Source organism: Pseudochaenichthys georgianus, chromosome 5 (genome assembly GCF_902827115.2).
Source record: "Pseudochaenichthys georgianus chromosome 5, fPseGeo1.2, whole genome shotgun sequence".
NCBI classification, from domain to species: domain Eukaryota; kingdom Metazoa; phylum Chordata; class Actinopteri; order Perciformes; family Channichthyidae; genus Pseudochaenichthys; species Pseudochaenichthys georgianus.
Genome location: NC_047507.1, coordinates 25,525,609 through 25,550,828, shown reverse-complemented (window position 1 = coordinate 25,550,828; position 25,220 = coordinate 25,525,609). Strand labels below are relative to the sequence as shown.

Below are 25,220 nucleotides of genomic sequence, written 5' to 3'. Positions count from 1 at the left end.
GCTAATTGCTTGACATTTCTTTTCAATATTAAGTCCCCTGATTTTAAGCTGTCTAATATTTCAACTGTAGAGGTGTTTGTTATGATAATTATGTTGCTATCTAAGCCCACCATCTGCCAGTCCCTTTTACATTTCTGGAAAATTGACTGAACTTTCAAACACCAACATGGTTGGTTTAATAATTTTTCTCCTCTCCCTGCCATACACTGAATCAGGGCTAAAACAAAAAGGAAAATGAAAGCTGTGAGAGAACGGAAGACCTCTAATAGGAGTTGCAGAGGGAGGATCAACAAGGTTTACTATAGAGCCAGTAAGCTATTTTGGGACCTGCATTTCAAAGGTAAAAATACCTCCCTAGACACTATTATAAACTAGGACACCATTGCTCTAAAACAATGATTTAAGAAAAGACATGGAGTTAAAAATGTAGCATCCGGTTGAAATTGACAGTTAAACATTCATAGGATGATCAGTAAAATAATAATTTTTGAAATGTAACAAATAAACCTCTGAATACTTAAATCCATCAAAGCAATGCCATTAGGAATAGACCTCTCAAAAGGAATTATTTTATTATCGGCAGATTTTCTTTTTTTTAATCAATTAATTGTTTGGTTTTGAAATGTCATAAAATATTGAAAAATATCCATCCAAGTTTCTCAGTTTTTCTTAAAATCCAGTTTCTGATGTCTTTTTTCAGTAAGAAAACAAAAGATATTTAGTTGAATACATACAGGAAATATCTATTTAACGGACTGAAATTGGCATTTAAAAAATACTGAAAAAAAATAATGAATCCATTATCCAAATGATTGGCCATTGGGAATTTCTTGACTTATCAGTTCTACAATCCAAATCTATAAACGGATCAGTGAAGGCCCAGGGGTTTCCCCATGTGTTTTATAGGAATCAAATGTGAAATATACTGATATCGTCAGTGTTGTGCTCTATCACAGTCAGAAGAACTGGGGAATAGAAATATGAACTTTGGAGGTTGGCCCCCACTGTATGTGAACAGCTCTCACCTTTCTAATCTTCAAGAAAAACACAGCCAACAGGCTCTTCATTTACATTCAAAACAGACTCCTTTGTTTGCAATTAACTTTTGACTTGTGAACGTTTGACACAGTGTGTCATTTGGCCTTGTTCAAAGCACTTAGCTTTGGCTCCCCTCCTCATTACGTGGACTTGAAAACATTTGTTGACTCTCAGAATCCACAGCTTGTTGTCAGATTCATTTAGATCTATAAACCCCTCTGAGGGTTGTGTCTCCAATGGCCTAGCATGATGTCTGGCTGCGTTACCAGATGTTGAAAAGTCAAATTTGGGGCCTGCCGCTACCTCTCCTCTCTTTCTGCAACTTCTTGGCCCGCTTTCATTAAATACTTCACTTCTCACAAACTAGCCTGAGCCAGTGAATGTGTTCACAAAGGATTGAAGGCACTGTTGCATACGTTTTGCATTGTGAACTTTTTCTGTCACAACAAAAGTGGTTGACAGAAAAAAACATGCTACTGTCTGCTTGCAACTGCAACGAAGAGCAAGTGATGATGAGAAAAGCTGAATCGGTTTGAAACAAGACCTCATACAGATATAAGCATAAACAGAAACGTTGTGTTTTGATGCTTTATAATTAGGATATTCAGCTTTACAGTATGTATCTTGCTGTTCAGTTTTATTAAGGATCTATTACAATTTAGCAGCATATAAATGAACTTTAAATGTATTTTGTAAGGCCTTCTTATTTGAGGGCATAATGTTATCGGCAGCATAAACAGCGGCGGTGTCTGTGGAAGATGGTAATCACAGTGATGCTAATACAAAATGAGCTCTATACCACCATAATTAACTGACATCATGAATAAGTTCATCATCTTTAAATCTGACATGTGTCACCATAATCCATTGCTTTAAAAGCCGTCTTGAACTTAGGACAGCATCAATACAAAATGTAAAGAGGTTATTTTTATACAGAAACAAAATAAAGAAGCTGCATCTCATCAAGCATTAAGGAAGATGCCAAAGAACATTTCCACAGCTTTCTGGAGATTACTGTCGTCAAACAAGAGGCATGAGGGTTGAATACAAAAATTGACCAAGAGAAAATGTAAGTCGGTAAAGAGGACTGAGGGTATGCCTGACTGGGGGTTCAGATTGAAAACAGCTGCATGCATGTTGTTTAAGGTTTACATTATATAAGATCCAGGAGGGGCCGTTTCTTAATAATAAATCCGAGTTTTAAGACTGACCAGAGACAAAATCAATACACAGCAGTTTGTGTGGAACTGCATTTCACACCTTTTGGAAGTAATCAGGTCAAATTCGTTTTGTTTTTTTGTTCTCTGATGATCAGGTAAACAGTTGAATTTCCGGTAAAATCCAATGTGAACTTGCACCTACAGTATATGATCTACATAGGCCCTTGTGTTGTAGTAATGTCTTTACAGACAGAGAATACATTTTTTGCCGGATTGACCTAATTAAATGGAACAATGAAACAAAACCTGAAAACAAAGACAAAGAACCAGAGGTAGAAATAATAAAGTTCACATTAAGGCAAAACAGCCAGAATGTGTTAGACCAATTTCAGACTGTCAAACATGCAAACATTGAACCCTTTTAGAAAACAGTCCAAATGAAGCTTAATTTTTCCTGTCCTTTTTCTCCCCAAAACGAGCTAAATACATCTCTGCAGCAACTATACGACCACTTTAACTGATGGACTGAAGTTGTCTCTTGTTTGTCGTTCCTTTCGGTTCACAGTGTGATTGTCTGATCTTGTTCCTTTAGTTAACTTCTTCACCAGCGCCCTCTCCACTCATTAGCAGCAACTGTCTTTTGTATTTTAAATGATTTGTAGCAGAACCATTCCAATATCATTTAAATGATACAAAGACAGTGTTTTTACAATATCTTAAAACATTCCCCCATCTTTCGTTCTGTATATTTTTCTCTTCAGGTGAAATAGTTGTTATGATCATCAGTATAGCAGTATGTCAAGTTCTCACACATTTTACACATTGTAAAACAAGCAGACAGTATTGTTCATATCACTTCTTTAAACTAGGGTGCATTTACAACAGAATAATATGATGTTCTGCCATTTTGTATCAAAGATTCAAAGTTTGTGTTAAAAAAGCTCAACAAATTCTCAGAAACACTATTAAAGCAGCAGACAATCAGGAACTGGGCCTAATTTCCAGTTTAGCATCAAGGTCTGTGAAGTCTCTGTTCTAGGGAGTGTCAGAAGATCAAAAGCAGGAGGAATTACAGTCAGGAAATCCCAATTATATATCCTATAATAAATTGCAGTCATTAGCGCGCAGGTTGAGTCAGTGGCGGCTTGTGATTGGCCAAGCCTACTCGTTAGGTTATGTCCAGCCAATCGGGTCGCTTGTGGGGTTTGCAGGTGTGAACGTCCACCAAGTCCTCGCAGTCTTGGCACTCCACAGCGCAGCACCACTTGAACTTACACTCGCACTTGGTGACCCGTTTGACTCGCATGGTGTCGTAGCCCCGCCCACAGCACATGACCTCACAGCCGTCTGTGCCTCTCGAGGACTTGTTACACACTCTGCCTGCTGTGCCCAAGGACCCTGTAAGAAAATGCATATACTTTTTTAAATGCTTGCAAACCACAAATGTGGTTCAGAACAATGTTGGTCAGTATAGATTATGCCCCTTATTAGCCCACCATACATTGTAAAAACCTTTTTCGGGGCTGACATTTTTATTTTATTTTATACCATATCATATATCCAACCTGATCTCACCAGAATGCGTGACTCCACCACGACTCCTTAACACCACAATGCGTGGTGGAGTCACGAACTTTGTTACATTTGCGTGTCGGCACCACGCAAACAACCCCAATGTAAAGTGAATGAGGCTCCTTTGTCGTGGTGCACACATGCATTTCTACCACATCCTGCAGTGAGCTTTTATTCTATACAACGTTTTTTAAATCTACTTTATAGCGTGTAGTAACTCACGGGAGGCTTCTTTTATTTTATTTGTATTCATAATAATTTTTATTTTTCGTCAGAATGTAAAATTACATTAGTTACGAATTTGTGTTCTCAAAAAACAGTGCATTGTGTGTAATGCAACTGTGATTTTTATTACATTAGTTGTTTTTAAGGAAGGCCAGAGCTTCAGCTGTGTCAAATAGATTGTTCCCTTCAGTTAACGTTATTTAAAAGATAATGATCATGTCCTCTGTATTGTATTACGAGCGTCCATTCCCATTGGATAACGGAGAATTTTACACCCGGAAGTAAGTAGCCTATTCTCCTTACTGTCGATTGATTTTACAGTGATATCTGCACTACTCATCGACTAAAAAACACCAAATTGTCCTTGTTAATTATACAACATTGATTGGTTTGAATTGTGTGCAATGCTTTTGTATTTTCCCCCTTCGATTCGGAGAAACAAATATTTTTGCGGCGTTTTAGGATAGCCGAAGACACTACACTACCCAGAATCCTCAGCTATCGTTTGGAACTACACCATGTGCTTAGCTTGACAAACCCCGTGATCAGTCCTCAACCTCTGTGATTGGATGCGCGACTCTTACACACAGAGCGTCCAAAAGGACTTTGAAATGGAATGAAACCCATCGACGGCACACTATTCAAAACAGGAATCGAACGTGTCCTACCCCCCCCCCCCCCCCCCCCCCTTAGGTCACAGGCTCCTCCAACAGTGCTAAGCAATAAAACAGATACACAGAAAAAATAGTGCAATAAGAGTCTATAAAGTGATTGGAATATGATATATTAGATAAATAATTTCTAAGTAGCAGCCAGATGAATGTTATTTCTAAGTTCAGGTGTTTAATAGTCTTCTGGCCTGTGGGATGAAGCTGTCTCTGTGTCTGGTGGTTTTAGTCCGGATGCTGTGGTACCGCCTGCCAGACTGCAGCAGACAGAACCGTTTGTGGCTGGGGTGATGGTGGTCTTTTATAATCCTGAGGGCTTTCTTTAAGGTTAACCTGGTATTTTTACTCCACTACATTTATTTTAGTTACTTTACAGATTTGGATTAATGATGTGAAATATAAACAAGCCTTAAATCAGACTTTAGTTACACCTGAATGAAATTCAGTGAAGGTGATTGTCAAGTGCCAACAATCAGGAGAGATATTTGATAGTTGGTGCTTGAGAAGACTAAATATTTATCTGCAGATCCGTTTAAAGCATATTCATTACTCGTTATTCTCTAATAGTTCATTAAAGACTGTATATAATTGCTATTTTGCACATCCCTTTCAAGATTTAAAGATTTTCTAAGGTTTATTGACATATCATATACACAATAGCGTAATTATGCAATGAATGACAAACTTAGGTCACAGGTTCATCAACAGTGCATTACAAGACATCTATCAATGTGTGTACCTCCACCATTACACTGTCGTATTCTGCACATTTCTTTAAATAAAGCCTTATTAGTTTGCACATCCTCCTATCAGGCACTAAACTGTTTTACTCTAGATATCATTTGAGTATCTTCTTGATATTTTCTATTCTATATTTATATAATTGACCTTCTACTTTCCCACTATTTTGTATGTACTCTTAATATTTGAATGTTTTCATAAAATATAACACATTCAAAAGTGCGTTACAAAAATGAAAGACATTAAGAAAAAGGCATTTTAAACAGTCATTAAAAAGCAACACAATCTTCCTGCATTGCAATTACTCTAAACGTGTAATAACGTGCTTTAACCAGTAGGTGGTTTGGGTTAAAAGCATAGGTTAAAAGGCTGTCAAGTTTACAGTGTTAACAAAATAAAATATACTGCTGTTTCCGGTTTAGTTTACGACGAATATTATTTTGTTATTGTTTTGATATTTGTAACACAAAAGCGATGGAAAAAATCCATAGCAACCAAAAAAAGATGGTCTTAACATGACCCAGTCGTCTAGTAGTTAATAAAAAACAATAATATCAAAACAAAATATTACTACTAACTTTATTGTGAAATTAAAACGGAACGGTAAAAGAATAGTTTCCGGTCTATGCTGATGCCCGATCTCTGTAGATAAATAAAGAACTAAGACAGATGTGTAATATTTAATGCAACCAAACCATTTATTACAATGCATTCATGTGATGACTATCAAAGAGTAAAGCAAGCACTGCTGAATAAAGTATGATTTTCTCTTTTACGAAACGTTTTTTTTCATATGGAATGCAGTTGGAGGTCAACCAATCAAAGAGCTTGAGGGCTGATCACGGGGTTCATGGTGTAGTCCCAAACGATAGCTGAGGATTCTGGGTAGTGTAGTGTCTTCTGCCGTCCAAAAACTCCGAAAAAATATTTGTTTCTCCGAATCGAAGGGGGAAAATACAAAAGCATTGTACACAATTCAAACCAATCAATGTTGTGTAATTAACAAGGACAATTTGGTGTTTTTTAGTCGATGAGTAGTGCAGATATCACTGTAAAATCAATCGACAGTAAGGAGAATACTTACTTCCGGGTGTAAAATTCTCCGTTATCCAATGGGAATGGACGCTCGTAATACAAGACATGATAATTATCTTTTAAATAACGTTAACTAAAGGGAACAATCTATTTGACACAGCTGAAGCTTTGGCCTTCCTTAAAAACAAACTAATTTAATAAAAATCACAGTTGCATTACACACAATGCACTGTTTTTTGAGAACACAAATTTGTAACTAATGTAATTTTTACATTCTGACGAAAAATAAAAATAATTATGAATACAAATAAAATAAAAGAAGCCTCCCGTGAGTTACTACACGCTATAAAGTAGATTTAAAAAACGTTGTATAGAATAAAAGCTCACTGCGGGACGTTGTAGAAATGCGTGTGTGCACCACGACAAAGGAGCCTCATTCACTTTACATTGGGGTTGTTTGCGTGGTGCCGACACGCAAATGTAACAAAGTTCGTGACTCCACCACGCATTGTGGTGTTAAGGAGTCGTGGTGGAGTCACGCATTCTGGTGAGATCAGGTTGCATATATCAATTTAAAAATGAGTACATTTAAAAAAAAAATGTTTTTAAAAAAGACATGCTTATTTAGTGCTTAAAAAACTGCTTAAAAGTAGGGTAGGTAATTTTGGAGAAACCAGCTCGAGCGCGCTAGAATTTGAAAATACACAACCGGAACAAATCTGCCCCTCCTCCAACACACACGAACGCGCACATGACCAATGAGGGCACGAGATAAGTTTGTGCACAGATGGAAGGCTGACAGGCAGGTAGGCCATCCAGTTATTTTAGCCGGACCGGATGAATTTTTTTAATGTATTTATTGTCAAAGCATTTAATGCTATCGGGATGTTAAGAGCATTCCATGGGATATAACAAAAAGTGTTTCTGAAGTGAATTACCTACCCTACCGTTAATAACCGTGTGCTGCTAGGTTCAGTACTACGGTTTGTGTGGTGTCTAGACAGTTGTGTTAAGTTAATTTATTTAGTTCAGTCCTTTTTGTCTTTTGCCTTGTCTTGTGATTTCCTGTTTTATTTTGTAGTAACCTTTCCCTCTCGTTTCAGAGCATTCCTGCCCTGGTGTGTTTTTCCCGCCAGTGTGATTGTCAGCCCTTCCCTTAATTGTTTCCACCTGTGTCCCCTTACCTAGTGTGTATATATAGTCTGCGTCTCCCTTTGTCTTGTGTCAGTTTGTCTTGTCAAGCCTGCCAGTCATCCCTTGATCGTGTGAAGTATATTTTTGATAGTCCATGTAGATGTTTTTTGGTTTAGAGTTTTTGATCCTCCAAATGAGCGTTTTGTGTTTGACCTTAATTAAAATACCTTGTTAATTCTGATCTGTTTCTGGTGTTGTGCGTTTGGATTCTGAGCCTCGTGACATTCTTAACAGTACGAACTGACCAAAGAATGGACCCAGCCGACCCAGACAGGTTCAGAGCAGCTCTGCGCTCACAAGGCACGCTTTTGTCTCAGCATGACGATCAGCTGAAATCAATTGACCAGGGAGTGAGAGAATTGAGTGGTCGTCAAGAAAGCTTCCAAACATCTGTGAACAGCCAAGTAAACCACCTGGCAGATCAGCTTGTACGTGTCCTTGCCCACCTGGAAGCTGGATCTCAAACTGTTTCCGCAGCTGCACCCCTGCCTGAGGCTGTGAATCCTGTGATCCAAGGACCTACTCCTTCTTCATGCTCTCGTCTCGCATCTCCAGAGAAATTCTCCGGTGACTGTCGTCCTTTTTTAGTCCAATGCGACCTGCATTATCAACATCAGCCTTCTGCTTTTCCAACAGACCAGTCTATGATAGCTTTCATGATAACACACTTGACTGGTAGAGCAGCAGCGTGGGCTACAGCAGAATGGGCTAGAGACTCTCCCCTTTGCAGATCACTTGGACTGTTTACTGATTCCATTAAAAAGATTTTTGATCGTACAGCACCAGGGAGAGAAGCGGCTAAAGCTCTAGTTCAACTCAAGCAAAGAAATTAAAGAGTGTCTGATTATGCCATAGAGTTTAGGACAATAGCAGCAGACAGTGGCTGGAATGATCTGGCCTTGCTGGACGCCTTTGTAAATGGACTTTCAGGCCTTGTCAAAGATCACTTAGTTCCATTAGATCTTCCAGAAGATTTAGACTCTGTGATTGCTCTGGCTATACGAATAGATAATAGGCTCTGGGATAGACAAAAAGAAAGAGAACATCCTGCAGTTCGTTCACCAAGCTCCAGGGGGCCTCCTCGTGGCATCCGGATGGGGGAGGATTCGTTTCCAGGGGTCTGGATCAAGCCTCCTTTGACAACGCCATCCACCACATTAGAGGAACCCATGTAACTTGGCCGAGCAAGACTTTCACTGGAGGAGCGGGAACGGCGCCTCCGCCAGGGCCTGTGTTTCTACTGCGGGCATCGTGGACATCTGATGGCCGCTTGCTCACTAAAAGACGGGGCTCCCCAGGCAAGAGGAGGGCGCTGGTGAGCCGACTAACTTCTGACTACTCTCCTCGTACGCTGACTCCTATCCAAGTAAAATTAGGTAAGCAAACCTTAACACAGAATGTTCTCATTGATTCAGGAGCAGACGAAAGTTTTATGGACTGGAATTTTGCCAAAAGCTTGAACATTGTCACCATGCCCTTAGCTCAACCTTTAAATGCCAGCGCCCTTGATGGAAGATTATTGTTTCAAGTCACTCACCACACAGAACCCGTCCAGGTTATCATAAATCACAACCACACAGAATTCATGACATTCCATTTATTCGACTCCGCACAACACCCTATGATTTTAGGCTTCCCATGGTTGAAAAGACATAACCCTCACATTGACTGGCGTTCTGGTAGGGTGAAAGGGTGGGGAAGAGAATGTAATCATACATGTTTGGATTCACCAGGAGAAGTTGAAGAGTTGTCTGTAGTAAGGGTTACTTCAGGTAGTGAGGTGGAGACGAAGGAAGTAACTCATGACCATGCCTCTGACTTACCAGACCTGCCCAATGTTCCCTCCTGTTACCACAACCTGAGGGAGGTTTTCAGTAAGACTCGGGCCTCTACGTTGCCTCCTCATCGACCTTATGACTGTGCAATTGACTTACTACCGGGTGCCCCCATTCCCAAGGGACGTCTATACTCAATTTCTGGTCCTGAAAGACAATCTATGACGGATTACATTGACTCATCTCTGAAGGCGGGCCTCATTCGTCCATCGCCATCTCCTGCTGGCGCCGGATTTTTCTTCGTGGGTAAAAAAGACGGATCCCTCCGACCCTGCATAGACTACTCTCCCCTGAATGATATAACGGTAAAAAACAGGTACCCTCTCCCCCTCATTTCCACTGCTTTTGAACTGTTAAAAGGAGCTAAGATCTTCACTAAACTTGACTTGAGGAATGCCTATCACTTGGTCAGGATAAGGTAGGGGGACGAATGGAAGACTGGATTCAATACCCCCAGTGGCCACTATGAATACTTAGTAATGCCATTTGGGCCAACTAATGCTCCTGCTGTATTTCAGGCTCTTGTGAATGACGTGCTCAGACAATATTTGAATCATTTTGTGTTTGTCTACCTGGATGATATATTGATATTCTCTCCTGATGAAGAGTCCCATGTTCAGCATGTCCGCCAGGTCCTCCAAGGCCTTCTGGAAAACCAACTATTCGTGAGGGCTGAGAAATGTGAATTTCACAAGACCTCTGTCTCATTCCTGGGCTTCATCATTGCTCCGGACCAGGTCAAGATGGATCCAAGCAAGGTCAGTGCTGTCGCAAATTGGCCCACACCCACCAACAGGAAGAAGGTACAGCAATTTCTCGGTTTTGCTAACTTCTACAGACGTTTCATAAGACATTTTAGCTCCATAGCTGCACCTCTCCACTCACTCACCTCAACCCATGTTCAGTTGTTGTGGACTCTACAGGCCGACAAAGCTTTCCAGGAATTGAAAAGACGGTTTACCTCTGCTCCTGTTCTCATCACTCCTGATTCACTACGGCAGTTTGTGGTAGAGGTGGATGCTTCCAATGATGGAGTTGGGGCTGTGTTGTCACAACGTTCAGCCAAGGACAGCAAACTTCACCCATGTGCATTTCTGTCACGTAAGTTAACACCTGCTGAACGCAACTATGATGTAGGCAACAGAGAACTTTTGGCAGTCAAAACAGCGCTTGAGGAATGGAGACACTTTCTGGAGGGGTCAGAGCAACCATTCATAGTCTGGACGGATCATAAAAATCTTGAGTACCTCCGAAAAGCTAAGAGACTGAACTCACGTCAGGCAAGATGGGCTTTGTTCTTCACTCGTTTTAACTTTTCCTTGTCATTTAGACCCGGTTCACAAAATGTCAAGCCAGATGCACTTTCTCGTGTTTTTGATCCTGAACCCTCGGCAAAGGAACCAAAGCTCATCCTTCCACTAAACTGTGTGGTTGGAGCGGTAACTTGGCCAATAGAAACAGAGGTGAAACGAGCCAACGGTGAGAGCCCGACACCTAGGGGTTGCCCCCCAAATAGGTTGTTTGTTCCTCAAACTGTGCATCCTAAGGTCATTCAATGGGCTCACACCTCGCTGCTCACCTGCCATCCTGGGGTAAAAAAAAAACATGTACGTCATCAAGCAACGGTTCTGGTGGACATCTATGGAGAAGGATGTCAAGGAGTATGTGGCCGCCTGCACCATCTGCGCCAGGAATAAGACCTCTTCCAGGCCCCAGATGGGTCTGCTCAGGCCGTTGCCTATCCCCAGTCGGCCCTGGTCCGACATCTCAGTGGATTTTGTCACCGGACTGCCAGAATCCAAAGGTAACACCACCGTCCTCACGGTGGTGGATAGATTCTCTAAAATGACACATTTTATTGCTTTGCCTAAACTGCCATCAGCCAAAGAAACGGCTGAAGTGTTGTTGCACCATGTTTGTCGTCTCCACGGTTTTCCCAGGGACATTGTGTCGGACCGGGGTCCTCAGTTTGTCTCCCGTTTCTGGAGGGAGTTTTGCAGCCTCATCGGGGCCTCTGTCAGCCTCTCTTCCGGCTACCATCCCCAATCAAATGGACAAACGGAGAGACTGAATCAAGAACTGGAAACCTGCCTCCGGTGCCTGGTGTCCCAAAACCCAGCTTCTTGGAGTAAACACCTCACGTGGGTAGAATACGCCCACAACTCATTGCCTACCTCTGCCACCGGATTGACCCCGTTCCAGTGCGTCTACGGTTACCAACCTCCCATGTTCTCCGAGACAGAGAAAGAAATCATGGTTCCCTCGGCACACGCATTGGTCAGGCGCTGTCATGGCATTTGGGCTTCAGCACGTCGGGTCCTCCTTAGGACTTCGGCCCGCATGAAAAAAGCGGCAGATCGGCATCGCCGTCCTGCACCTGTGTACAGACCGGGTCAGAAAGTGTGGCTATCCACCAGAGACTTGCCCCTGAACGTAGTCTCTAGGAAGCTGGCACCAAGATTTGTAGGCCCATTCACTGTGGCAAAGTGTATTAACCCTGTGTCTGTTCGTTTGCGCCTGCCTAGATCACTCAGAGTCCATCCAACATTCCACGTAAGCAAACTCAAGCCGGTCAAGGAAAGCAAAATGGTTCTCGCTTCCAAGCCCCCCCCTCCTCCCAGGATCATTGATGGAGGTCTGGTCTACACTGTCAAGCGTCTGCTGAAGGTCAGAAAACGAGGAAGGGGTCAGCAGTTTTTAGTGGACTGGGAGGGTTATGGACCGGAAGAGCGGGAATGGATCCCATCTAGCTTCATAGTGGACCAAAACCTGATAAAGGATTTTTACAAAAGCCATCCTGAACTCGCTGGGCCGTCCGGAGCCGTCCGTAAAGGAGGGGGTACTGTGGTGTCTAGACAGTTGTGTTAAGTTAATTTATTTAGTTCAGTCCTTTTTGTCTTTTGCCTTGTCTTGTGATTTCCTGTTTTATTTTGTAGTAACCTTTCCCTCTCGTTTCAGAACATTCCTGCCCTGGTGTGTTTTTCCCGCCAGTGTGATTGTCAGCCCCTCCCTTAATTGTTGCCACCTGTGTCCCATTACCTAGTGTGTATATATAGTCTGCGTCTCCCTTTGTCTTGTGTCAGTTCGTCTTGTCTCGTCAAGCCTGCCAGTCATCCCTTGATCGTGTGAAGTATATTTTTGATAGTCCATGTAGATGTTTTTTGGTTTAGAGTTTTTGATCCTCCAAGTGAGCGTTTTGTGTTTGACCTTAATTAAAAGACCTTGTTAATTCTGATCTGTTTCTGGTGTTGTGCGTTTGGGTCCTGAGCCTCGTGACATTCTTAACAGTTTGATTATGTGAGCTTTTTGCTGAATACTGATTGATGGCACTGCCATAATAAAGTTGGAAATAAGGTTTATGAATGTGTGGTTATCCTTTATATAATTGTATATCTTTAGTATTGTAGTCATGAGACAACACTTTGATCCAACAGTGAAACTATGTTTCTTCTTGTATTTACTATTTATTACTTGCACTATATTTTTCTGTTTATCTGTGTTTTGTGTTGCACTGTTGGAGAAGCCTTGTCACAAGATTTTCATCGACATAACTACGCTATGTTCGTTTGACAAATAAAGAACCTTGAACATTGAAGATTTTAAATAACACTTTCAAGTGTTGCAGGTTTTGAGGTTAACATATCAGCCTGAATTCAGTCAGTTTAAAATCACACGCATTTCTATTTTATACAAATATATGCTCATCTTTCATTTTATAGACCAAACTATTAATTGATGTGTGTAAAATATTATGCAGATTCATCAATAAGGAAAATAATCTTTAGTTACAATTACAATTTGAGCCAATGATACAAATGTGTGCAGCTTTAAAGGCATTAGAAACCTCTTTTTGAAGTGTAAACAATATGTATCTTTTATATTGCACATACAGTAATTCTAGTCACTCTTCTTCTCTTTCATGGGTTATTATCAGATCAACTTTGAGTTGCTAATGTTGGCAGGTGACCACCTCTCAACACTCTATTTGTCCTAAACAAAACATTATGATTCCCACACTGTTCTGCAAAGTATTGGCTTACAGGCAGACACGCTGACAGAATAGTCTCACAAACACAAAGGTGTCCATGTACTCGGGTGTAAAATGTAAGCCTAGGATCAGATGCCAAATCTAATAACAGAGTCTCCCTGAAGTAAAGGAAAAAAGATAAGAGGAGATATTCCCCTCAGGCTCTGGGGAGTGGAGCCTAATACTGACCAAAAGAAGGATTTGAAAAATAACCCTGCATGTATCCTAAGGCTATGAATTCCTATACAATGGAGATTAGTAAGAAGGAGGGTCATAAGCTTCTTTTAAGATCACCTTTTAACAAGGAAAGAGGGCACTTCCTTTGAGTGAACACACCTACATTACTCTTTGGTTGTCAAGCTGCAAACAAACCAACAGCAGGGAGGAGCGGGAGAATCTGGAAGTACCATATGCACAACGCTATCTTACCTAACCTATTAACAGTAAGCTAGTGAACTCCTTCACGCTCTGTTGAAGGGGAGTGGAGGAGAGACACAGTGCTTAACAAGGTAAAGCAAACTCTGAGAATTAAAGGAGATGTTAAAGGTCAAATCATTGAACGTTAAGCTGAGAAGTTTGTTTTAGCTGATACCGATTCATTTAAATATGCCAGGATCCCCCTTAGGTATGATCCTTAGGTGGAATTTGGTGATATTGGCTTATTGCACATTCGTATTGGCATGTATATATTTGCGGAAAAAGGGAAAAATCAATCATTTTAGAAATGGTGAAATAACAGTTTTTCCTCCAGAGAGCACTGACAAGTTTTTTTTTTTTACTTAAAAGTGGGGTAGGTAATTTTGGAGAAACCAGCTCGAGTGCGATAGAATTTGAAAATACACAGCCGGAAAAAATCTGCCACTTCTTTACAGAGCCCCTCCTCCAACACACAGGAACACACACATGACCAATGAGGGCACGAGATAAGTTTGTGCACAGATGGAAGGCTGACAGGCAGGTAGGCCATCCAGTTATTTTAGCCGGGCCGGCTCAGATGATTGGTTGTGCTTTTTACAGTGCTACGGCTTCCACAGATGACATGTTTTATGGATTTTTTGTCAAAGCACTTAAGATATTCATTGCTATCGGGATGTTAAGAGCATTCCATGGAATATAACAAAAAGTGTATCTCGAGCCGGTTTCTCAAACTTACCTACCCCACCTTTAAGCATGGTTACAAATGAAGGAATGCAGGGGAAGATATGTCTGACTCTTTAAAAGTAATGTTGATTTAAAAAGTGAGACTGAGCTATAAATGTGTCTATATACATTTACAGACTACATCATATATTATTTTTGACCCTCTATCTGCAAGTATCACTTTGCAAAGAGCTCCTCATTAGTCCCCCCTTTTCACCTAAACAACCATAGTCTCAACCTACTTCTTCATTCACTTCTTCACTCACCTGCGGGGCGGTCCGTGAGACAGTAATCTGGTGAGTTCTCGACGTAAACCAACTCATTCTTGGTGCTTCCCTTGAAGTCCTTGTCAGCCACCATGAAGCCCGTCCCGTCCTGGTTCATGGTCACCTCGATGGCTGTGTTGTACTTCTTGCGCAGGTAGTCCCCAGTTCGCCTGAAGTCAGCCATGGCCAGCCAGCAGGTCCTCAGAGAACAGGAGCCACTGACCCCGTGACACTTGCACTCCAGCTTCATAAAGCGCTTCACTGCCTGGAGCAGAGGTCAGAGGTGACAGGGTGTTAATCCTAAAATGCTGCCGGTGGCCTGATGAAGGTGTGATCAGTCCTGCGTCACTGTGACTGGAGTTTAATTTAAATGAAGTTCCTTCAGAGATCTGATGAAATACCTGTCTTGTCTGGGTTTAACTAAAACTTCTGATAAAGCTATTCACACTTTATGCTGTTGGGATATTTGATCTCACTTTGTTGCCCTTGCCATTGCCTGTACAAAACCCCAGATCATTATACTCTTGTTCTATTAAATGTCAGATCTTTAACTTTAAGATTACACTCAAAATCTTTGTAGGACTACGTAAATTAAAAGTTCCCTAATGGTGTTTATTTGTTTATAGTGCGATATTCATGATTGTAATATATGTTGTGAAAGGGAATTTACTAGAAATGTGTTTAAGATTGGATCTTCTAGCTGAAATGCTCATTCAACAGAAATCTAAGCAGCAATATTTTTAATTAACGTTACTGCCCATATTCAAGCTAAATTAAATGATATCCTTCGGCATTTGCAATACAGATAAAGCTTTCTTTCTTTAAGGCTTATTGGACAAAAACAAATAAAGAGACAATATGTACATCATGGTTTTAGAGACAAAGATAAATCAATGAAATGATGAATGAATAATGAAATAAATGGCAGTAATTATTATAGACACATGCATTTCCAAACATTTGGTCTACCGATGCTGTAAAATGAATTATCTCTTCGATTTACACACGGCATCTATTGCACGTCTGTCCGTCCTGGGAGAGGGATCCCTCCTCTGTTGCTCTCCCTGAGGTTTCTCCCATTTTCCCTTTAAACTGTGGGTTTCTCCAGAAGTTTTTCCTTGTACGATGTGAGGGTCTAAGGACAGAGTGTGTCGTATTGTCATACTGATATTCTGTACACACTGTGAAGACCACTGAGACAAATGTAACATTTGTGATATTGGGCTATATAAATAAACATTGATTGATTGATTGACTTTATGTAAAATCACCTGTTGGGAAAGCCTATCTTTTCCCTATCCAGTTAAATAAATGTCTGGCAAATAAATGTGTTATCATATTAATGCAAAAATCAAGAACATATAGCTTTCATATGTAACTCTTCTGGAAACTCTTGAATAAGCTAAGAAAATAATAGAATATTGAAGATATCAAAAATGGATTTTCATGCTGAAGTTTGATTTGCAAGACTGATTACAATGGTTTACCTAACTTAAGTATTAAAGGGATGTCTAATGGGATACTTGATAGATACAATTTAAACCACTTACATTACCCATGCCTATTTGAGCGTTTTCCTGCAGGTACTTTCGTGGGAGAAAAAGGTTCCTATGTCTGATTGGCTGGGCGGAATGCAAACCACGCCCCGTAAAACTCCCAAAAAGTGTTGTGAAGCCGCCATTTTATTATCCTCGCATTATTAGCAATAGCATTAGCCCAGCGCAGAAACGCAGAGAGACTTGTGGCAACACAAAAGAAAACATGGGAGCGGTGGAGATGAGGAGGTGTCGGCGTTCTGCCAATTTACTCGGAAGGCCAGTCCCCAACTCCGGGGACTTCCGGCCGGGGACTTCGGGTGGCAGTATATGCCGTGAAGTTGTTTGCGGCCTGCCAGTAAACTCAAAGCAGATGAAGAAGTGACGTGACAGCGGCTTCATTTGCATAATCCTCCCCTAGGGACTTATTCCGGTGTGAACGCGATCTGTACTTAGTTAATGAGAACTAAAGACTTCTCATGAACTAAGTTCTGATGAACCTTTGTGGGAAAAGTACTGCGGTGTGAAAGTGCCTATTGTAACTTATAGTCAAACACATGTTTAAAGTCTAGAAATACATCTCTCAACTTCAAAACAGTGGCTAAGCTCAAGTATTAAAGCTGCTGCTCACCATACGACCGCAGCGGTTGTTGTGCAGGTTCATCAGCGCACGAGCGTCTTTCACCATCCTCTCTCGAGCATCTACGAAAGCCTTGGCAAATTTGATGCCGTAGTTGATGTTGTCGCTGCATCCACCCCAGTCGAAGTTGCCCCTGTCATCGCTGGCTTGCCCCCGCTTCTGGCCGTCGCAGTTGCAGATCTTTAGCTCCCCCTGGCTGCAGGCCCTGGTAATGGCGTAGACCACTCCCGCCGAAGAGATTGCGTACACAAACGCTGCCTCACGGCTGCCTGGGTGAGCAAAAAAGAGACATCGTGAAGTTAAAAGCTTTAGAAAATAGTTTAATATGTTTAATGGAAGATTGTTTGCAGATTTTTGTAATGCTATACTCTCTATTTGATGTGTGTTCAAAACTTCTCGGAAACGCCATGACTGGTTTCGTCTCTCTCTCTTTGGTAAGATTCAAGCTATTCTTTTTGTGCCCAGGTTCAAGGTGGTACTGATGAGTACATTAGCCTTGGTCTAATATATTCCAGACAGCAGGAGCTCAGAAACTAGTCCATTTATGGTGGATGGATCAGCAGCATGTCAACTATAACATCACAGTCCAGTCGACTCTACTTTCACCTTTTATTTTGCACAGATGGCATCTTTCTCAGTCACTGGGCTGTGTTTTCATTTCAGACAAGAGGAGATTTTTGGGGGTTATTTGGTCTGGCTTTCCCACCCACCTCCTGCTCTCATTCCTACTCACGCAATGAAGCAGAACACAGGCGATATGTCAGGGAGTAAAGCTTTGTCTGGCTGCCAGAAACATCTACCCAAATATTTACATCTCCTATTACTGTTTATACATCCCCATGTGGATCTCTCGATCTGCTACTTGTTTTTCGGGAAACCGTTCACTTTCCCAATCTTCTCTCATTCCAGGGAAGGTAAAACACGCACAGCAATTTCTATTTCTGTTTGTATTATAGGGAAAAGTTGAATTAATAAGATCCCTATTAATTCTCTGCTTATCTTGTAACAGCGGACACATTTACGAGGATGATTAACTGTAGTGTCACTGACATAAACAAACACTGTCACGCACGTACAAAGAACCACACAGATAGAAATCCCATTCAAACATTTGCAGACTCACTTCGCAGCATCACCCTGCCAAACACCGTGTGGTCTCGGTCTAGCGTGCTGCAGTTCCAGCGGTGATTCCTGAACTGGTGCTGGCACTCTTTGATCCACTCTTTGGCTCCCTCTCCGATGGACTGCATCAGGTCTGGGTGCCGCTGGCAGAGCTGCCGCTGCTTGTTCACCAGGCCGGGAATGTTGTCGCAGATCACTCGAGCACCTAGCGCCCCAATGTACCTGCAGACACATATAGTTCACAATGAGTTCAAGGGGTAGGGTTAGAGTCACACAAAATGTTTGTTTGTCATATTAGCCTGTACTAATGGTATAGTCTTATCTTCTGTCTCAAGTTTTAGAAAAATACATTAAGACATAAAAATAATGTTTTCATTGTTTTCTCAGATGGGTTTTATGACGTATACCCCTGCTGTCAATAGAGTGGTGCAGGGATGACGTATTTACCCGGAAATAAACTGCGCATGGGTTCCCATGGATATATAATAAGAACTGGATACAGCGTGGAAGGCGGGGCCTTGTTCATTCCTATGAGAGTTGACTCATTGGCTATGCAAGACAAAATGGCCCAGAATTTTGAGAGAGCGAAAGGTCAACGAAGTAATCATATATCCGTTCTTATGGTGCATCCATGGGTAAAGGTAGGAACTCATGTAGTATTGCACACGTCACATGAACCGCCTGCGGGGCGGGCGGCGCGGTCCCTGTGGGTTAGATCCGCGTTCATAATACAGAGGAAAAATAACTCAGACTAACGTTATTAGCCACATGGTACAACTTGAGGACCACAGTTTTTTAATAAGGGCTAATACAAGTGTCATACTGGGTAGTTTAAAAAAAATCTAAACGATTTACAGTACGTCTCTTTCGCAATGTAGTCAAGTGGGGGAAAAACTCTTTTCGGCCCAGCGACGATACGGAAGTGTAATACCGCCGTTTGGCCACAACGAATATTTTCCTCAGAATCCGGCGCACTTTCTGGGGGCTTGATGGGTTCCCTCGACAAAAAAGCAATGGGATTTCTCCATAGGATTTTTAAAAATAGCTCGAAACAAGGTCTGTGGAAAACAAACCTGTTCGATAAATGCACGTTTTGTTCAGCCGGATCATCTCCACATGTCTACGCTACTTTTATAATTTTCGAATCATAAATCTAATCGCCAACAGCAAAAAGCTAACGTTATGCTATAAACGAACTACAGCCGAGTACAGCAGGGTAGCACGACTTCAACGTCACGCCAACTTAAGATCGATATTCAAAAATACAGACTCAAAATGGTACAAGTTGAAGTGTTTGTTTTAACAGTTTGCAAGAGCGCAGGTGCCTGCTTTCAAGCAGAACAGGGAAAACTTAGCGGGAGTGTTTACTGTTCGCAGTGGCGTTTTTATATGTACAAAAGTGGTGGGGCACAAAAAACTTAGATGTCTATAAGCTTCTGCATGAGGTCATGGCTGGTGAGCAACTGGCACTGACTCTTCAGGTTTACAAATATTATATTTTGACCTAAATCAAAATATAATATTATTTTCAAAGCTTTTTTTGTTTTGTTTTTTTATCTTATTTGGAGCTATTTTCTAAAATCCTATGGAGAAATCTCATTGCTTTTTTGTCGAGGGAACCCATGCGCAGCTTACTTCCGGGTTTTAGGACTCGTCTCTCGTCTCCTCTTCACACACCACACTTTTCGTGGCACACATACTTACAGCCAATCAGCTCTGAATTATGTGAGATGACGTATGGTGGGGATGGCAGCACTATGCCCCTATGGTCATTATTTTTTTGCCACACACATTAAATAGGAAAATATTCTGAGCATGCGCAGTAGTTTTTACAGTCACCATTGACTTAGACCAGTGGTTCTCAAACTTTTTCTGTCAGGCTCCCCCTTTGAAAAAAAAAAAGTCGGGCCCCCCCCAACACAAATAGTCAGGCTCAGTGGCGGCGCCAGAGATTTATTTTGGGGGTGCTGTGGGGTAGCTTGACGTTTCATAGAGGGTGCTCAAACATTTAGGGTTTCCCATTAATGTACCGGGCGCTACAGTGGAATTTTCTACTGCAACACTCCTCCACACAACGTACCCGGAACTGTTACAATGAAGGCTCGATAATCAGCTCAATAATCAGCTCACGGCATATAGGTGTAAGCAGGGGTAAAGTGCTATTTTTATAGGTGGTGTGTGGACCTCACATAGGGGGGTCCAGGGGCAAGCTCCCCCGGGAAGATTTTTAAATATGGAAGTTAAAAGCATCAATCTGGTGCACTTTGAGAGCAAAATGAAGAGATCTATGGATACATCTCTCAACACATCCATTTGAAAAAGAACTGTAAACAGATTTACTATTTCTTTATGGATATTTTACAAATCACCCTTTTAAACTTTATTCTTTTTTTACTGTCATATAATTTCATACCTGTTTTAATTTATTCTCTTATTTTTTTATAACTATAATGATCATATAAACGTGTGCCTCGGAAATATTTGTTTACATTAATGGTGACCAAAACGTTTTCTTTTAATATATATATTTTTTAATAAGCATTTTTCCTCCTGGTCTCTCGCGCCCCTCCTGTCATGCCTCTGTGCCCCCCTGGGGGGGGCGCGCCCCCCATTTTGAGCACCACTGACTTAGACAGTAAGAGGGAGGGGCAGGATTGGGTTTTGTCCCACATGGCTCTAAACAGCTCAATAGGCACACACTGTAGACACTAATTAGAAGAACACAGACTAAAACAGCAATGTACAGACGAATCAGATGATTAAACATGATCTTAAAATATATTTAATATATTTTTTAATTTTTTTTTTGCATTTTTTTGTAATAATTTTTTTTAATACTTTCTGCTGACACTAGGTGGGGCTGTGCCACCTGCCCCTAATGACCAGTCGCCACTGACTGTTCGGCATAATGACGTACAATGTCCTCGACAACTTCTGTAGTCCTATTCAGCCACTTGTTAACAACTATCGTTTTTCAGACATGTAAACTCTTAAAAAATCCCAGTGCGGGTCACTGCTGATGTATTTAATGTCGTAGAACAAAACGTGATCTGTCTCTTAAATGTGTGTCAATCATAGACCTTATTTCCAGCTATTTTCAGAAATCCTATGGAGAAATCCCATTGACTCTGAGACGAGGGAACCGGTAGTGGTAAAATGCTAACTCACTTCTGGGTTTTAGGACTCGTCACTGCACCACTCTATAGATAGTCTTAATAAGCTACATGTATGTGTTGAAGTGGTACATTAACGTTAAGTAAATCCAAATACAAATAGTTTTCCTCATTTTAAATAGCTAAATAAATGTCATTTATTTGAATAATAATATGATTTAATGTAAGTGTTACAGTCAGAGATTATGTTATTTCAGCCATTTCTCAACGGTTTGTTGACTTTTCTGTAGATCTTTAGACCATTTGAATCTGCTAGATATTCCTGATATCTACAACTTCTTGGTTGGGACTAGTTGCACTAAGTGGCACTTGCTGACTTTTCTAACTTTGGTTTCTGTAGTTACCAAGGAAAATACAATGTGTTGGGGAGATCGGCAGTCATGGTAGGCGGATTTTGTTATTTTTGAACAGAGATTGTAAATTGTTCCCAATCTTTATGCTAAGCTAGTTTAGCCTTCAGCTGTTTATAGGTTTATATTTAGTGTACAGAAAAGAGAGCCATATCAATCTTCAAATCAAACTCTTAGCAAGAAGCGAATAACGGTATCTCTCAAAATGTCCAACTCTTTCAAACGAGATTAGCATTAGCATTGAACTCCTACTAGCATGCGTATTTTTTCACATACCCCTCTCTATACTTGAGACTCAGATATTCAAGACAGAAGAGATTATTAAATTCCTCCCGTTCAATGAAAACCTCTCTCCCTGTGACAGGCTTTAGCTTCCTGCTCTATTCAGACATAATCCCTTACTTTTGTAGCAACTCTTAAAAGGTTGGATCACATGCTGGTGATACTGTGACACTGGGGGGGGGACTCTTATCAACAGGACATGAGGACAGTCATCAACAGTGCAAGTGACCGCTCAGGCCTTTCCCTCCCAACCACACAGATGAACCATATGCAGACGCCCCCACCCGCCCCCAACCTCCCTCTCTAAGCCTGCACGCTCCACTCTCCATCCGGATATCATTATAGTCCTTAATCGCAGCCACATTTGTGTCGCCTGGCCACCGAGACAGAAACGGACGTAGCAGGCAGTTTCCACTCCTGTTATGGCTGTCCCAGGCCCGTTTCACTACGACTATCTGCCTGAGCAGTAAAGCAGAGCAGAAGCACTACTTGTGTTTATTGTGTGTTGTACACATCGGCTGTGCCAAAAGACCCCTGAATGTCTCCAAGAGGACACACACATAGAAGGGAAGAGGGAAGTGGGTCCTGTACAGCAAGACACATGGTTCTCATCTAAATTATCTCAATGGTTAAAAATAGGACCCAACAATGAGAAGCTGGATTAAATAAGTATTAAAGACAAAGTTTATTTTCGTTCAAAGCGTTTCTTCGTCTTTCTCTCTCTCTGGAATGAAGTTATTTAATCGTAGTTGTTTTCACAATGTATTTGCATAAGACAGAATTACACAATGGAAAATAAGATAACATATGCTTTCCGCTCTCTTGGGAAATTACCATTTAATAACTCTATTTACAAAGGGTGCATGTTTAATCTAAATCTGTCTGTAAATCAGAAGCTGATTGGTATGTGGTGCAGGGCCATAATTCAAACATAAAGGAAGAACATGTACAAATGTGTACTGCTTCAATGTGGTTGGTTTGATATAAAGTACACATCAAATATAATTTGAAAAGTGTGTCCTGAGACGTGAGAACAACTATTTCAGGTGGGTGGGATAAGGGGGGGGGGGGGGGGGGGCTACTTTTTTTTTTCCTCCTCTGAGACTTTAAAACCTCAAGAGCAATCATCAAGGGGCATTTATTTATGCGCCAGCGCCTGCACCTGCCACTTGCTCTGGGCAAGATTGATGGATAGGGGAGATTCCCCCCAATACCATTAATCTTCATAAACACACACACACACACACACACACACACACACTTTGCTGCACTGAAGATTTCACTTTGCATGATATTTAAAAGAAATAATTAAATGACATCAGCAACAAAAAAATCCCCTTGCAGATGAAAGCGTTGCATTTTATCCTTTTATTGGACTACACAAGTATTTTTTGTTTGCAAGAAAAAAACAACTGAATCCTTTTTAATGACAGAAATAAAAACACTGTTTTAAAATAATCTAAAAAAGTTAGGTACACACCCCCTTTTTGTCTTTCAATGTTTTTTTTCATTTAACTGACAAAAAAAATAATGGATAAACTTGAAAGTAGCCTATATTTATGAATTTGGTTGGACATTATGACCTTTTTGTATCTATAACGTTTCTCAGGTTATTAGTTTTACATACTTTTATCAGATAAGTGTATGTAATCTAACACATGGTTGTTATTAAACTCATCTCAGTATCAGCAATATAAAAGTCAGAAATCGCACTCACCACCACGATGAATCCACCCTCGGTGTGAATATGAGCAGCAGGAAAATAAATATGAAGTGTATTTTAGAAATAGGTTTGGAGTGATGTTGGACTTTTGTCCCATGTCTGATCCTCATAGTCCTGCTGCTGTCTGATAAACTCCGAGAATTCGTCAGACAAAACATGTTTCTTCCTTTCATTTGTTGGCAATCGCTGCACAACCAGGTGTGAAAGTCCTTGATTGTTTGCCGTCCATCATCGGGAAAATAAAAAACCCGTCACAAGGAGGGACAGTGTTTTATACTCCACCAATTACTATTTAATAATGCCAAATATATTTTCTGTCAGTACATCCATAATCTTCATTGGCGTTGGGAATTCTAATTAATAAACGAGCAGAATAATCCTTCGTTTCACATGTCTCTAAAAGTCATACATTCATCTTTTTGCCTCAGTCGTACCGAATTTAATGCCCCAAATCTTCAGACAAGTACAGAATCCGATGCTGTAACACAGAAGCAAAATCCGTAAAAGTCGCTTAAAATTAGATACAAGTCGATTGAAAGACCAATTTCTGAGGATGCCACAAACATTGTGCGCACCTTCCCTCCTGTAGTCCGGAATGAAGATGCGCACCGAAACACGCAGCGCTCCGCTCCAGTGCGTAAGCTGTCTGCGACCCGCTACCTCCCCCCAACCCCCACCCCCACCCCTTTGTCTGAAAATTACAAGTAGCGGTATGTAGACCAACAGACAGCAGTATGGGAGATGTTTATATTTAGTTTGATGGAAAAATATCCCTGACTGTAATGTCGAGGGTTAAAAACCAAGACATCCAACTTGTTGCCACTTTAGAACAACAGCACGATGGACCATAATATACAGTATGCCAGCACACACCTATTATTTTATTAAATGATGCAATATTTCCCTAGGGACTTGTTTTCCATGGATTAAACCTTGGCATTTTGTACAGTTCACTGGCTGTTTTCTACAAAGTCAACCTTATTTTATTTTTCAGTATCATAAAGAAAAGTGTTGTAACACCAAACACAATGCTGTGCAACTCAACCAAAAAGCCTCCTATGACATGCCATGTTAAGTAACATATTTGCAGAGATTCTTATTATTGGTTTTGATTTACGTATTGGAACCAAATGATTGTGTTTTCAATTAATAATAATAATAATAATAATAATAATAATAATAATAATAATAATAATAATAAGGGAAGTCTTTCCTGATGCGTTTGGCTCAGAGGAGAAGGTTTTGCTTGGGAACCCGCAGCTATGAGGGGTCAAGCTTTCCTACTTTGACACATCATTAAACAGGAACTTGGTGTCTCCATAGAGATGGGTAATCCTTCCCAGGGGGCATTTTAGACATTGTTTCATATGCCTGCTGGTTCAGTGTAATGCAATGCTCTTGCAGATTTGAACGCATGAAAGGATCTTTACTGTTGTTTGGAATCTCTTAACCAGAGATGTCTAAGATTTGGACTGGTTCAAGAAACACATTCAA

At 40.9% G+C, this 25,220-nt stretch overlaps 1 protein-coding gene across 1 annotated transcript; it reads right to left on the bottom strand.

The window, feature by feature from the left end:
- Positions 1 to 1,612: 1,612 nt before the first annotated feature.
- LOC117447353 (protein Wnt-2b-A-like) lies at positions 1,613 to 24,306 on the bottom strand. Its single transcript, XM_034084061.1, has 5 exons — positions 23,721 to 24,306; positions 18,200 to 18,420; positions 17,068 to 17,345; positions 14,902 to 15,166; positions 1,613 to 3,596 (listed from the first exon to the last, which is right to left on the bottom strand). Exons 1-5 carry the CDS (start codon positions 23,897 to 23,899, stop codon positions 3,367 to 3,369), a joined length of 1,173 nt encoding a protein of 390 aa, XP_033939952.1. The 5' UTR covers positions 23,900 to 24,306; the 3' UTR covers positions 1,613 to 3,366.
- Positions 24,307 to 25,220: the final 914 nt, after the last annotated feature.

Bases quoted from the DNA above. Each gene is read 5' to 3' on its own strand.
- LOC117447353 (XM_034084061.1), bottom strand. From the start codon at position 23,899: ATGAAAGGAAGAAACATGTTTTGTCTGACGAATTCTCGGAGTTTATCA. The intron at 15,167-17,067 runs GTGAGCAGCAGC...CCTCTGCTCCAG, and splicing joins ACAACCGCTGCGGTCGTATG to GCAGTGAAGCGCTTTATGAA. The intron at 3,597-14,901 runs GTGAGTGAAGAA...ATTTTCTTACAG, and splicing joins TCTCACGGACCGCCCCGCAG to GGTCCTTGGGCACAGCAGGC.